This window comes from Vicia villosa, unplaced genomic scaffold (genome assembly GCF_029867415.1).
Source record: "Vicia villosa cultivar HV-30 ecotype Madison, WI unplaced genomic scaffold, Vvil1.0 ctg.000073F_1_1, whole genome shotgun sequence".
Taxonomy (NCBI): Eukaryota; Viridiplantae; Streptophyta; class Magnoliopsida; order Fabales; family Fabaceae; genus Vicia; species Vicia villosa.
In genome coordinates, this window is record NW_026704997.1 from 310,426 (window position 1) to 325,548 (window position 15,123).

General features: G+C 33.4%; 1 protein-coding gene across 1 annotated transcript; it reads right to left on the bottom strand.

The window, feature by feature from the left end:
• Positions 1-542: 542 nt before the first annotated feature.
• On the bottom strand, positions 543-5,481 carry LOC131623514 (ATP synthase subunit O, mitochondrial-like). The gene is made up of 6 exons (XM_058894525.1): positions 5,261-5,481; positions 4,768-4,818; positions 4,266-4,509; positions 1,324-1,436; positions 1,009-1,095; positions 543-819 (listed from the first exon to the last, which is right to left on the bottom strand). The coding sequence occupies exons 1-6, from the start codon at positions 5,372-5,374 to the stop codon at positions 694-696; spliced, it is 735 nt and encodes a 244-aa protein (XP_058750508.1). The 5' UTR covers positions 5,375-5,481; the 3' UTR covers positions 543-693.
• Between the last annotated feature and the right edge of the window lie 9,642 nt (positions 5,482-15,123).

The following is a 15,123-nucleotide window of genomic DNA, read 5'->3' on the forward strand; positions in this document are numbered from 1 at the left end:
GTGTCAAAGTAGTTATCTTGTTGTCCTTTCTACATCTTATCTTAACTTCACCTTGGACATTGCTTCCATAATGATGGATTTCATCTTGTCAAGTAGTTCAATTTTAGTGATAACTTTGCTGAAGAAGTTCCAGTTCAGGTTATCATAAGCTTTTGCTAGATCAATCTTCATCACAAACTATTTTTTAAAACTAAAACAAACTCCCCAAAATCACTCATTCAGAAAAGGTGAAAATAGATAGACGGAGAAAGGAGCATATTTCATCCTCATTAAGGTATTCATCAAATCACCTTCTTCCCAAAAGACATTAATAGTTTCAAAAAGCACCCATCATGAACCATTCTGAGAATAAAATAGTTCGATGAACAGACCCATGGGGTCCACCTCTCAATGACTTATAGATCATGCAATAACAAAGCATCTGGCAATACAAGAAATCATAACAAATTTGAATATTAGTGTAATTGACTCAATTAAAACCTCAACAGGCCAAATAAAAATATACTCGGAAACATGAAACAACAATTAAGTATAACAAAAACTTAGAAAATGTGTCTTTTTATTTGCAAAATGATGGCATATTCCATCCCAAATAAATCCATATTCAAACAATTTTATATTAACCAATAATGTAACATTTCTTTCATCAAACGATGATGAGGATGCAGACTGTCAGGAGAAAATTGTTGTCTTCTAAATGGAATAGTTTGCCGGTTCGCGGAGGATCCTCTCCATCTGTTGTGCCCTAGTCTTTATAGACATGTCAAAGACTTTTTGGCTGAACTCCAGCACTAGACCACCAAGTATGCTTGGATCAATCTAAAAATTCAAAAATCAAATGTAAAGCTTCAACTCAGACGACGTGCGTGAATATATTGGCATACAAAGTGAGAGTGAGACAAGAAGAGCTAATCTTGAACAGATTTGAGTAAAAAAAATCTTGCATCTAGGATGATATTGAGCCATGTATGTATGTAAAACATGGAAGATAAGATGTCACGTAAATACCTTTTGTTCAAGCTTAACCTTTGCCCCGGAACCTAGCATTTCCTGAACAGTCTGCTTCAATGCATTCTCCTCCTCAGGGGGAAGGGCCTAATTAAACATACGTATATATATATAGATAGAAAGTTAGGTCATATAGAAATTATCCACTCTCTTGTTTGATGAGATAACAATGCTAAAATGAATCCAAAAGTAATATCAAATGCAATAATCTATTTGCAAATATTATAGATATAACTTCTACAATTAAGAGTACAAATATTTAATAACACGCATTAATATTAGAAATAAACTACCCATCAAAGAAGTAGCACTTACAATGACAGTAGTCACGGTTGCTTTCACTTCTCCCTTATATGCCATTGCCAACTCTGCAAACCTCTTTGCGATGGTATCTACGTTTTTAAGTCTGCCATTCTCAGCAAGGAGAACTTTACAACAAATAAATTAATCAGCACATTGAAGTTATAAGTTTTAGATAAACATGTAAAGAAAAAGAATAAAGACACTGCTACAACTTTAAGGACGGAATTGGATAGTTATTCCACACAATACTAAACAATAATCCTTATTTCCTTATCTATGATAATAAAAACTCAATCCTAATTAAACAGAGAAACATATTATCATAATAATAACAAAAAAATATGGAAACTAATCTTAAGAGGTAATCTAAGATAAGAAACTTATCTAGCCCTTTGAGATAGTAGGTACTTAAAATTATATGATATTTGCAATTTAGTAACACTTCCTCTCAAAACTAAACCTTATTAGCTCTTCATGAGCACACTTTGAAAGAGAAAAATAACCAAAACAATATAGTTCAACATTAAAGCTTGTCAGGGCCAGAATCCAGATACATGTGAAACAAGAGTCGAGAGCAAATTGCAGCAGGAATAAAACTTGTGCCAGGCTGCAATAGTGAAAACCAAAACAGAAGTGCAATTGAAACAAACTACAGGTGAGACAAAACTATGCAAAACTATAACATAGGCAAAAATAGTGCCATACAAACAGCAACTAAGACGGAACCAGTGCCAAACCACAAACAAGAGAAAACCATTGACAAACACAAACTGAGACAAAACCAATATCAAACAGTGACTGAAACAAAGTCAGTGCAAAACCACAACTGAGACAAAACTAATGCCAAACTACAAATTAGAAGTTCAGAACAGGCCGAAAAGAGGATACAACAGAAGAGAGGGTTTTAACACGCCATTGGCACGGGAAAGAATATGAACAAACCGAAAACAAGGCAGAAACAAGACAAAACCATTGACAAACCCAATCAGGGACAAAACCAATATCATACAGCAACTGCAACAAAATTGATGCAAAACTACAACTGAGGAAAAAATAATGCCAAACTGCAGCTCAGAAATTCAGAACTGCCCGAAAAAGAGGATACAACAGAGGAGAGGGTTTTGAACACGCCAGAAAATTGACACGGGAAAGAATATGAACACACCAATAACAAGACAGATGGATGACACCACAGCAGAGAGCTTCAAACCACAACTTGTTCAGAACGAGAGAAGGCCAAAATATGTACACAAAAAAATAGAGTTTCAAACTTTGACGAACTATAAACAAAATACTGACAGAATAAACCACTGAATTGTATGGCTTTGTTACTATGATGAAGTTATATGATTTTATTATAAAAGAGGAGAACGAATAAAGTCTTTGAATTATGAATATGATGAGACATTATAGAGGATAACAATTTCATACAGAAAAGAATACAAGCTAACTCTTATTGATACTAATACAACACTCCAAATCGCAATTATACAGGAGAACAAATGATGAAAATGACAAAGGCAAACAAAAACTAATCTTAAGAAGTGGTCAAAGATATTCGAAGATTAGAAACTAATATACCAAGATGTTTTAATATATTAACATACAACAAACTACAGAATCAGCAATTAAAGTATCTGAAGGGACACTGGTGTAACTAGTAGTCTTCCAAGACAACAAAACAAGTATAAAACATCCAAAATTCCAAATATCATGGCATTCCATATAGTTAACTAATACTATATTTTTATTAAATGGCCTTATATACTTTCTATAGGGAAAAAGATAGTAAATCAGAAGTCTTAATCATCACTTATGTGAATTCTTGTATGCAGCAGGTTATAGCACAGATATTCAGAATAAGGAATACATAATCCAGCATAACAATATATAAAGCTATACAAATACAGCTGAATCCTACGACTGAGAAAAGTATTAAATGATTACAATGTGAGTCTCCATTTTTGTTAGCACTAAAGTTGGGGTTCTGTTCTTTTTTTTTTTTTTATGTAATGGTTCCAATAGATTAAATCTATTAATGGTTCTAAACTAAATGGTAAAACAACTTAAAATTTCAGGCAAAATCAAACCCTATGTGCCACACAAGAGCTGTAACTTTGGCTAACTAAGAATATTAAGTGCTAGACGACTTATAGAAAAAATGAAAAAAAGCATTTATAAACATGAACAATTTTGTTGAAAATGATTATTTTCAGCATTTTGTATCATAACTTAGTTGAAAATTTGATATTAAAATTGAAAATATATGTAATCGAAACATTTGAGATAAACTGGTGGTAATGACAGTACATTGAGAGAATAACTAGAACCCAACGAAAGATGTGAGTGTTTCACAAGCAGAATTGGCTCTAATAAATAGGTTGGACTTGCATAACGTGAACAAGTAAAGACATACAGATGAAATCAAGGGAAACTTCAGAATAACAGTAGCATAATGCTATGTGATAGATGCTATAGGAAATAAATCCATTCACAATCATTTCAGGATTGATATTTCTAGAGACAGCAGGAAATTCACGTGTATCATTCCAGTGGATTATAAATCAAAAGAGATAACTTTGCCACTTTAGATTGAGGCTGATGTGATACCTGTGACTAGAAATCAACCCAGAATGGGATAAAATTCCAATTATCCCATCCAAAATAAAATAATAAGTTAATAACTAACTCGAAGTTTTTACAAAATGATGGCACTACTGAGAGACACCAACTAAAACATAAATTTCCTTAAACGTAATAATTTCTTTTGGCCCGGCACATCAGCAAAATTTCATCATCGATGTGAAATTTCTTTTTGCATGGAAGACAAAAATGCAATAATTTCTCTGACCCAAGATTATAAAATCACATAAAATATTTTAACTTACTTTAGCAACATAATTGAAACAGTAACTTAATTAAAACAGTACTGTTATAAGTAAAACCTATCTTACCAAGGAAGTTCTTTGTCACATCAGAGAACTTAGCTTGGCTAGCAATATCCTGGATGACTTTTACTCTAACATCCTTAGCCACAGATATATCCTTTATAAATTGTGAGGTTATGGGACTACCCTTTACTCCCTCAACAAACTGAATGAGCTCAGAGTCAACCTTTTCGACTGCATTAACTTTCACTGCTGCAATATACAAAGCAGAGGCATAGTTTCCTGAACCTCCAAACATTGCAATGGGGACCTAAAACAACAATAAAAATCAATCCGAGAACAACTAATCAATCCGATAACAACAAAATAGATGGTAAAAAAACTAACAACCATTCAACCTGACCTAAAGAAAATACAATATATGAAACAGAAAAAGATATATCAAATTAGTCCTGACAGTTTTCTTCAAATAACTGAACTTAAACTCTTGACTTTTTTTATATTTTCTTTTCTTCTTCTACTAATCACATAAAGGACTGAACAATTCAAGACCAATATATCCAATTACCTTAATTTTGGTTTCCTTTTGCCCCGGCACATCAGCAAAATTTCTGGAGGCCTGCATAAACATAAGATGAAAAGATAACACATTAATGCCCCAGAAAAACAAAAGAATTGCAACAAAACCAACGCGAAACACCTGTGATTACGTCTAATTTATTTATTTTTTTTATATTATTTTATGTATAAAAGCGGTCGTTTCTCACACACAAGCACTCAAAAAATGGATGAAACAAAATCATAAAAATCAAGGAGAAAACATTTTCCCAACAAAAATGGATGACCAGTTTAATAGGTTACATGCGTAAAGGGGTAATTTCTCAAACAATTAAATTGCATGAAAAGATCTAAGTCTAACATATTGGATCACTAGGTTAAAAAACATGAAAATTCTCAAAACTCTAACGAACTACAACTTTATCAAACATTTATTCATCAAATCCAATGTAAAAAAGAGAGATTAGTGTATAAGAAATCGAAATTGGGAACGGTTGATTCACCTGGGAAATTGAAGGCGCAATGAGGGAGCGTTGAAGAGTAGATCTCTGAGAAGAAAGAAGCCCTAACTTGTTGCATAGAGAGATCCCAGATTTGACGCGACCGTAAAACGCCATAACCGCGATTTCGAAACCCTAGTTTTGTTTTCTGAAGATTCTGTGTGGTGTTGTGTTTGAGGGAGTGAGAAACGAAGAAATATATGGTTTTGCTCTGAATGGGTTGAAGGCAAACGAATAAAATAATAATACTTTTTATCAAAAAATAAAATTATAATAATTTATGAATATTGTTATTTAGTACCAAACAATTTAAAGAATAAATGCAAAGAATGTATACATGTCATTATTTTATAAGTAAATTTTAAATTGATTTTAAATTTAATTTTCTTTTTAATAGGGATCATGGGGTGGTGGTGTTAATGAATAGTTGAGATTTATTCTTGCCTTTCTTGTTTTCATATTTTCTTACTATTAAGCATTTTTTATAATTTATTAGTATTGTAATTTATAAATCATGAATATTTATAAAAATTATTTTAAATAGAGTTTTTTTTAAGCTATTTTAAATAGAGTTTAAAGATAGTGCATTGACAATGCCAACTAACTTTACACATACAACCAATCAAAATCCTTACGCATATTAAATATTATAAAAAAATTCTTACATGGAGAAATTTATATGAATTAAATTGATAGTAATAATCAATAAAAAATACTTAATTATTTTTAATAAATTTTTTATTATAATACTTTTAGTTACTTTATTTTTAATTGATGGAATTGTAATCGGAAGAGTTATAATTTAGAGAATTTCTCAATAGTCACCTTGAATTTCTTAGTTACCTGACGAAATTCCAATTTTGTCATTTACTTTCTTAGATGCACATCCAGAAGTACAATTTTTAAAAAAAAAAAAACCTTATTTTTTTCCGTAGTTGCATCTACGAAACGTGTTAAAACAAAGTGTTATGTAGATGCACCTACGAAACAGTCTGTTATTTTTTAAAATCACATACATTTCACTCCAAAACTCAAATTTTATAACAACAATTGAAAATCCAATTCTAGTCAGTGATAGTAATGCAATTTAGAGGCAATAAGTAAATAGTACACCAAAAATAAACATAGTATAAAATCGTCGGTCAATAATGTCGAATACATTTATCAAATCCTCGTACAAAAATAAAATCAAAATACATATATGAAATAAATCCGTCGGCATAACTACTACATGTGTCATACATTATACTGCACTTCTCAGTTGCCTATGGCCTTGCCTCTGCATCCACCGCGGCGTCTGCTGGCTACTCTGCCTCTAGCGTCGAGTGTCCCACCTGTCCTGGAACGATTTCTACGGTACAAAAATGCCCCCTCTGCCACCACAAGGATATCCTCCACAAGACGCATGCCAGCAAACCCCTCGGGGAAGAAACCATCGGTAATGCCTGCCCGCGGGATGTCAGATATCTCACGACGCTGAGGAAGAACATCATGAGTGTGGTTTATCTCAACCTGATGAGCCGTAGAATCTCCTTGTGGACTAGTATGGGCGGTGATCCAGGTACGGTGGGAAGCATGTATAGGTGTGACACTCTATAGTACCAGGTGATGTACCCTCCGCCGCAGCTCCAGTCCTTCTCTGATGTGGTCGTCCTAGCCTCGGCAGGAACCAAGTGGTGCTCATAGTCTGCAATGACCTCATCTAGCTGCCAACAGGTTATGACAATAGGAATGGACTCAGTAGGGTGGCGAGGTATCATCTGCTGGCAGTCGAACTGATGCATGACGCGCTCCGGAAGATAATGGACAATGATGGTCAAACTTGCAGCTAACCATCCAGAATATAATACGATCTCATCAAACGGAACCGTCTCACGGTGATCAGTGTAGCAGTCGAAGTGGATGTCCTCAGCAACCATGCGGTTAAGACAGCGCCTATAAGGATCCGACACCTGGTTCTCTCTGAGGAGGGCGTAGTCTCTGGCACGCGGCATGTCCTCGATGTAACCCGACACCTCTCCCCAACCAATAATATCATGGAAGTGTTGTAGTATCCAAGCCTGAAAAAAATACACGGTGATCAAACATACTATCACAAATATATAATAAACTTTGAGAAAATGTAGAAGGATAAAAGTTTGCTACCACTAAGAGGGTACAGTTGCCAGCCACAACCCTCACCTTCCATAGGCATCCCTTTCCCAGTCAATGGTAGGTGTAGGCCAGTGTAACTGCTCTCTAGTTGTACTCACGGACACATGCAATGTCCGATAAGTACGTTAGGTAAACAACGTCGGTGTAGGTCGAGCTCGTGTCCACTAAGAGCTGAGTGCCTATCAAATATAGAAAGTAACATCTCAGCACCCGTTCTTTGTGTATATCCGTCTCTGCGTCATCACCAGCGGCTTGATGTGTCGCAAGAAGCTCTGTAACACTCAAGGTCGAAGAAGGCGATAGGTGGTTGCACCGCATGTAACACCTGAGGCCGAAGAGGACAATGGTGGTCGCCACATCAGAATGAGAGGTATCCTAAGGCTCTGCAGGTATTGGACTGCATGGTTGAAGGAAAGCTTATAAGGATTGATGGGTACTATATATACCAACAAGATGCATCTTCTTTTCGGTAGCCCGTTTCATAAGAACTCCATAGTTAAGTGTGCTTGACTTTGAGCAATTATGGGATGGGTGACCTTCTGGAAAGTTTCCCAGAAAGCGTGTGAGTGAGGATAAATCATGCTGAAAAGACCTGTGTTGGTTTGTGGGGTCAATCGATCATCCCGAAAGCAGTCTAGGGCGTTACAAATAGTATCAGAGCCAGACCTCTCCCAGTATGATGTGGTTCGAGGACGAACCATGTAGGAAGCTGGTGGGCATATAATACCTGAGGCCGAAGAAGGCGATGGTTGTTGCACCGCAAGTAACACCTGAGATCGAAGAGGACAAGAGTGGTCACCATATCGGAATGAGAGGTATCTTGAGGCTATGCAGATGTTGGACTGCGTGGTTGAAGGAAAGCTTATAAGGACTGATGGGTACTATATACACCAACAAGATGCATCTTCTTTTCGGTAGCCCGTTTGTTGCACCCTAAAATTTGCCCTCCTAATTTTATTTTTATTGGTTTATGCTTTACATCTTCATCTGTATATATTCATCAGACCATTTGCATGTGACACCCATTCACTTCATAAACTCTTGAAGCATGGGATCATGAACCATATGAAGTTAAGGTTTTTTTGAGATTTGAGTTCTACATCAATAAGGTCTGATTCTTCTAATTATTTTGGTGATGCTTCAAGCAATGAAGTGGAGAGTTAAGGTTGTGAAGTATGGTTATCAGGAATTTCTTCTTCACCAAGCTACAAGGTTTTCTGTCTTCGCCAAGATTTCTCAAGATCAAGTGGATTAAGGTCTATCTGTTGTGATTTAAGGCGTTATCATTGTCTCTTTTGTTTGTGGTTTGTCATACAAGTTGGTTTGGACTCGAATCGAGAAATAAAGTGAAATTCATTTGTGTAATGTTTTTAGTTTCCTTGTCATTCAAAGATTGAATCAAAATTATTTGAACATACAAAGATGAAGGATGTGTTCATTTGGTTTTCTTAGCACAGAGTTATAAGATTCAAGGTTACATATCATTATGCAAGATTCATCTCAAAATTCATTTGAGATACAAAGTTATTTGGAATTCAATCATTCAAGTCCATTTAACAAACAAAAAGAGAAGACTACAAAATTATTTCAAGTTACGAACAATGTCCAAAGTCATTCCAATTTACACAAGCCTAAATTCTACTTTGTCTCAAAGTTTCTTCTTTCAAAGCTTCACTCCAAGCATCTCCAAACCTCTTGTTGACTTGCCATCGCAATCATCATCATTGTACATGAAACAAGAGATGGAAAGTGTTAGAATGCACCATCAATATGAATATGAACACAATACAAGAAAGTCTCAAGAAGATTGATAATTCATCATTAGGGTTTGTGTATGGAATCGGAATTTAGGGATTTGGTTCAATCATGTTTTGTAAAGCAAAGGCCTCATACATTTCAAAGATTAAATCATAGGCCTAATCCCTACTACAAATCACAAAACCAAGTTTGGTTCACAGTAGGGACACAAAAAGACAATTTCTTTATAAACCCCCTAACCTTCTTGAAAATCCGTGGCGAAATTCCAAAAATGCTCTTATATTTCAGAAGTGCATCTCCGAAGTCACCTTTTTAAGAAAAAAAAAGTGATTTCGGAGATGCATTTCCGAAAACACCTTATTTTTTTAAAAAAAAAAGGTGATTTCGGAGATGTACTTCAAGAAACACCCTTTTTTGGGAAAGGGAGTGTTTCTGGAGATGCATTTCCGAAATATTCCAATTTTCGGTCTTGTAATTTTTCGGATATGCATATCCGAAATAGCTCAATAATTATTAAAAAATTAAAATCAAGTTGAATCAATACAATTAATAGTATAATATTATTAAATATATATCATTATAATCAAGATATAATAATAATATTAGTCTAATAAATATTTAAATCAACATCTTATTTTTATATATAAAATTAAGGGTTAATACCTATTTCACCCCTGCCATATGGGGTTGGTTTGAAAAAACCCCTGCCAAAAAAAAAGTTGCAAGAATTCCCCTAACATTTAAAGATTCTCTCGTTTTAAAACTTGTAAAAATTTTGTTTTTAAAACCAACCTTGCCATTTGAAGATTAAGTCATTTTAAACCCTATAATCTTGTAGATTATGTCATTTTAAACTCTCTGAAATATGACGGGCAAGGTTGGTTTTACTAAAAAAATTAATTTACAGGGTTCAAAATGATAGAGTCCTTCAAGTGGCAAGGTTGATTTTAAAAATAAAATTTTCACAAGGTTTAAAACGAGAGAATCTTCAATTGTTAAGGGAATTCTGGCAACATTTTTTTTGGCATGGGTTTTTCAAACCAACCCCATATGGCATGGGTGAAAATAGGTATTAACCTTAAAATTAATAATAATAATAATAATAATAATAATAATAATAAAGATTTTTATTTACTATTTTTTTATTTTTTTATGATACATAAAAAAATTATTTCATAAACTAATTTTCAAAAACAATTTATAGTTAAAAAAATTCATTTTATAAACAAAAATTTTAAAACAATTTTAGAGTTAAAAATTATTTTACTAACTTATATAAATGAAAAATATTTTTATTATATTTCATAAGTAAATTTTGAATTATATAAAATTTTATTCACTAAATAAAATTAAGACAAAATCTTCTTGTAATTTTTTTAAACTAAATGAAAAATGATTTTTTATCATATATATTGTTAAAATAATTTTTATATTTGTAATTTTTATTTATTATTTTGAAAAACTATGTAATTCTAAATTTATATTAAAATATGAATAAAGTAGTAAATAATTTTATTCTTACTTGATCTCTTTTATTTTAAATTTTTGTTGAATAATTATTAATGTATTTATTTTTTATATAATTATAATTGTTGTGTATTAGTTATAATTTTAGTAATTATTAATATGAAATTTAACAAAAAATAATTAAATATTTTATGAGTTTTATTTTTTAATTTATAATTAGAATTAGAATAGAAATATCAACTGTATAATTATCATTATTATTATTATTCGTAACTTATAAATTATATCATTTTTATAATATCTGAATTAATCAATATCCCAAATTTTTTTTTTTTTTGGGATTTTTTCGGATATGCATATCCGAAAAACCTCTGACCATTTTTTGGGGTTTTTTTTGAAGATGCATCTGTTAGAACATAGTTTGGTTCTAATCATATTTTTAGTGTTTTGATGATAACAAGCAAATAAATTTTGTATAAGCAAATGTGGTACTCTAATTATATGTTTCTGATTTCAGAAGATGATTCAATACAAGTACCATCAAAACTTGATGCGCAAAGATGAACAAATGCAAAGATACTTAAGTCTTAAGGCAACTTTTGATAAAGCACCAAAACCGCTGCAAACATACTGATACAAAAGATTTATTCAAGGCTGAACAGAATTTCATGAAATCTGATTCAAAAAGAAAGATACCGTTAAAAACATAATCATTAGCAAGGCGGCTGCAACACTCAAAAAGTGCAACTCCTAAGGTTGATTGAAGAAGCTATCCACATGCAGCTCATCGGAGAAAACAAAACAAAAAGAAACACACAAGCATTAAATGTTTCGTCCAATAATCAAGTTAACGGACAAAAAATCCTTGAGCTATATATATTCATGTTCGTTTGAAACAACAACAACAACAATTACACACACGAACATCATAAGTCTGAAAATTATCAAAGTGTGAAAATACATCAAACTTGCTGAAGAAAAAGTTTCATATCCATATTTTGAGTTCAAGATTTTTGTACTAAATATTTGTGAAATATCACAGTTGTGATTAACGCTTTATAGAAGCAATCCTAAACACTTTCATTTGAAGTTACTCTGTAACAGTTCCTTGAGAGACCAGTTGGGTCTGAAGTCTCAAGAAGTTTATGACTAGTTGAGTCTTAGAAGTTGGTTAGTCACAAGCAGTTGGTTTGTGCAGGTTGTTAGTCACCAGCAGTTTGGCTCGTGCATTGTATTGTTAGTCACACCAGTTGGCTGTGCAATTGTAATCAAGTTCTGATTATAGTGGATTAAGTCCTCGTTGAGAGAGGCAAATCACATGTGGAGAGTGGACTAGAGTAGTTTGAATTGCAAACGAACCAGAATTAAAATAACTGTGTCCTGTCTATTGTTCCTCCAAGCAAAAAAAGAAAAACTTATTCAACCCCGACCCCCTTCTAAGTGTTTTCTCAACCTTCAATTGGTATCAGAGCGCTTGGTTTTGGGTGCAAACACTTAACTGTGTCAGAAAAAGATCCAGAAAGAAAACACTATGACAAATGAATTCAACAACAATGGTTATACAAAACCCCCTGTGTTCGATGGAGAAAATTTTGAATATTGGAAAGATAGAATATAAAGTTTCTTTCTAGGACAAGATCCTGACCTATGGGATATTATGGTAAATGGCTACAATCATCCTGAAGATGCGGGTGAAAAGATAGCTAGGAAGAACATGGCGGATAAACAAAAGAAAGAATTCAAGAGCCATCACACAGCCAGAACTATCTTTCTAAGTGCTATCTCACATGCAGAATACGAGAAAATCACAAACAGAGATACGGCGCACAATATATTTGAGTCACTCAAAATGACTCATGAAGGCAATGCTCAAGTCAAAGAGACAAAAGCTCTAGCATTAATCCAGAAGTATAAAGCTTTCAAGATAATATGACGAGACCATTGAAGCTATGTTCTCGAGATTCCAAACTCTATCTGCTGGTTTAAGAGTTCTAAACAAAGGATATACTAAAGCTGATCATATCAAGAAAATAACCAGAAGTCTACCAAGAAGATGGGGACCAATGGTTACACCGTTCAAAGTCGCAAAAAATCTAGATGAAGTATCCCTTGAAGAACTCATCAGTGCTCTAAGAAGTCATTAGATTGAGCTCGACGGAAATGAGCTAGCTTGTTAATTAATGAATTTCCTTTTAGATGGAATTTTGAGATTAACAGTTACCCCCCAAAAATGCTACTTTCGATCATATATGTCTGATGGAAAAAATTTGACATTTTTTGTAACTACTTCAAGATTGTTTACAATACCCTGCACACGTCAAACCAATGGGACATTTGTTAGTCATCATGATTAACTTTTCAACAAACTGTCATGTCTAAACATGTCAACATTAGACTCGTCATTAACCCCTATTTCCTATGAGGTTAATTAGCCACTAACATTAATAAAATTTAAAAGAAATATCTTTTAAATTTTCAAAAGCTCATCTTTTCCCATGACTTAACGCCATCTGTGACTAACATCATACCACTTGTCCATTTTTGGAGGGAAAACTTAAATGTTTTCTCTTCCTTCTTTTGACTATTTAAACATTTGTCACCAACTCTTTTTCTCTTCCTCCATTTCTTCTTCAAAAAGAATAAAACACAAAACCCCTTTATTACGTCATCTTCTTCACGCATCTTCTTCCCCACAAAACTTTTAAGAAAACAACAATGGCGCATCAACGAGCTTCACAACCTATTCCAGACTTGCCTTTTGTTGCTAAAATCAGCGAACCTATCATCATTGATAATCACACCTATGTGCTAGAACCTCCCATGAAAGAAGAGAAAAGAACGGTTTGGTATTCTACAACATTAATGCCTTACTCCATAACAGGTAAGACTTTAGCCTTTGTGGGTCATATTCCTAAGCGCATTAAGAAACCCTTTATTATAACATATTTATTTCCTAGCTTCCCTATGTATAAACCACTGGTCTTTCGTGATCAGTTTTTTGACTTTAGTTTCATGAAAAATAGAGTGTTTAAGGTGTCTCATTCCAATGAAGATAACTCTACGTATATCGCATGGTTGCATAGGGTTCAATAAAAGAAATAACACGCATGGAAAGACCAAGGTATATTTGACCTGATACAACTCTCCAGAGTAGGGTCTAAGCATTTTTGCAAGACACCAAGAATTATGCTATGCAAGAAATCATGTGAATGAAGGTGTGTTAAGATCTTTAGATACTTTATACTTTATAGAAGACAAAGGTAACAAGTAAAGTGCGTTTGTTTGGTTGTATACTTTTGATCAATAGATTGCCAACTAGAACTGAACTTACAAAGAGAGTGTTCATTCAAAGAAACTATAAGTTGGTATGTCCCTTATGTTTTAATGCAGTAGAAAACTTAATCTACTTATTCTTTGACTGTTTAATGAGCACTCAATTTTGGTGGATCAATCAAGTGGCTCATCTAATGCAATGGCGTAATTAAAGGGAAATCTCATATGAACCTCCATTGTTTTTTTTTTCTTCTGGTTAGTTGTTTATTGGATAATTTGGTTGTGCAAAAATACTTTAATTAATGGAATGTAAATCTAGATTTGTGTTCAGTTGACTTGGTCTTGATCATAGCTTTAGCTAGTAAATTTTTGTATCTTGTGATGTTTATATCTTGGATTGAGCACCTCTTATCCTCTATTCTAATTTAATTCAATCTTTTACTTATTAAAAAATAAAAAAAATAGACTAAAAGATAATTATGCTACAAAACAACATATTCTCATTAGACATGGCAATAAAACCCAGACCCACGGGTACCCACCCGAACCCGCCCCGAAGTTGACGAGGAAAACCCGCTTTGACTGGGTTTGGGTTCGGGTTTGGGTTTTCCCCGATTATAAAACATGGGGATGGGTCGAGTAATGGGGACACTAGTACCCACCCCGAACCCGCCCCGTTTATTTTAATATGTACATTATTATTTATATTTCATAATTTATATTATTAAATATGTGGCTAATGTTTTAATAATTTGATTTGTATTTATTATTTTAAATATTTGTAATATATGTATGGAATTTTTTGAGATTGTTTTATTTTGTTATTTATAATGTAATTTGATTTTTGAAAAATTAAACATTTTTATTAAAAAAATTGATTTTACGAAATACATGGTGGCGGGGATACCCGAACCCAACCCGAACCCGTTAAGGACGGGTTTGGGTTTTAATTCCCCATCTCCGTTTGGGTTTGGGACGGGTAACGGGGATTGATTGGGGATTCAGGTTTGGGTTTGGGGGAGGTAAAAACCGTCCCCGACCCGCCCCGTTGCCATGCCTAATTCTCATCCTACATACGTTTACATCATAATGCATTTCTGTGCATAAAGTATTAAATTGAAAAAAATTATTCTTCTGGTCTCCTTTAATTGTTTCTTAAGTGTGGTTTTAGAGGAGTTTTTTGTTTTTATTTAAGTGTCGTATTTATAATTTAA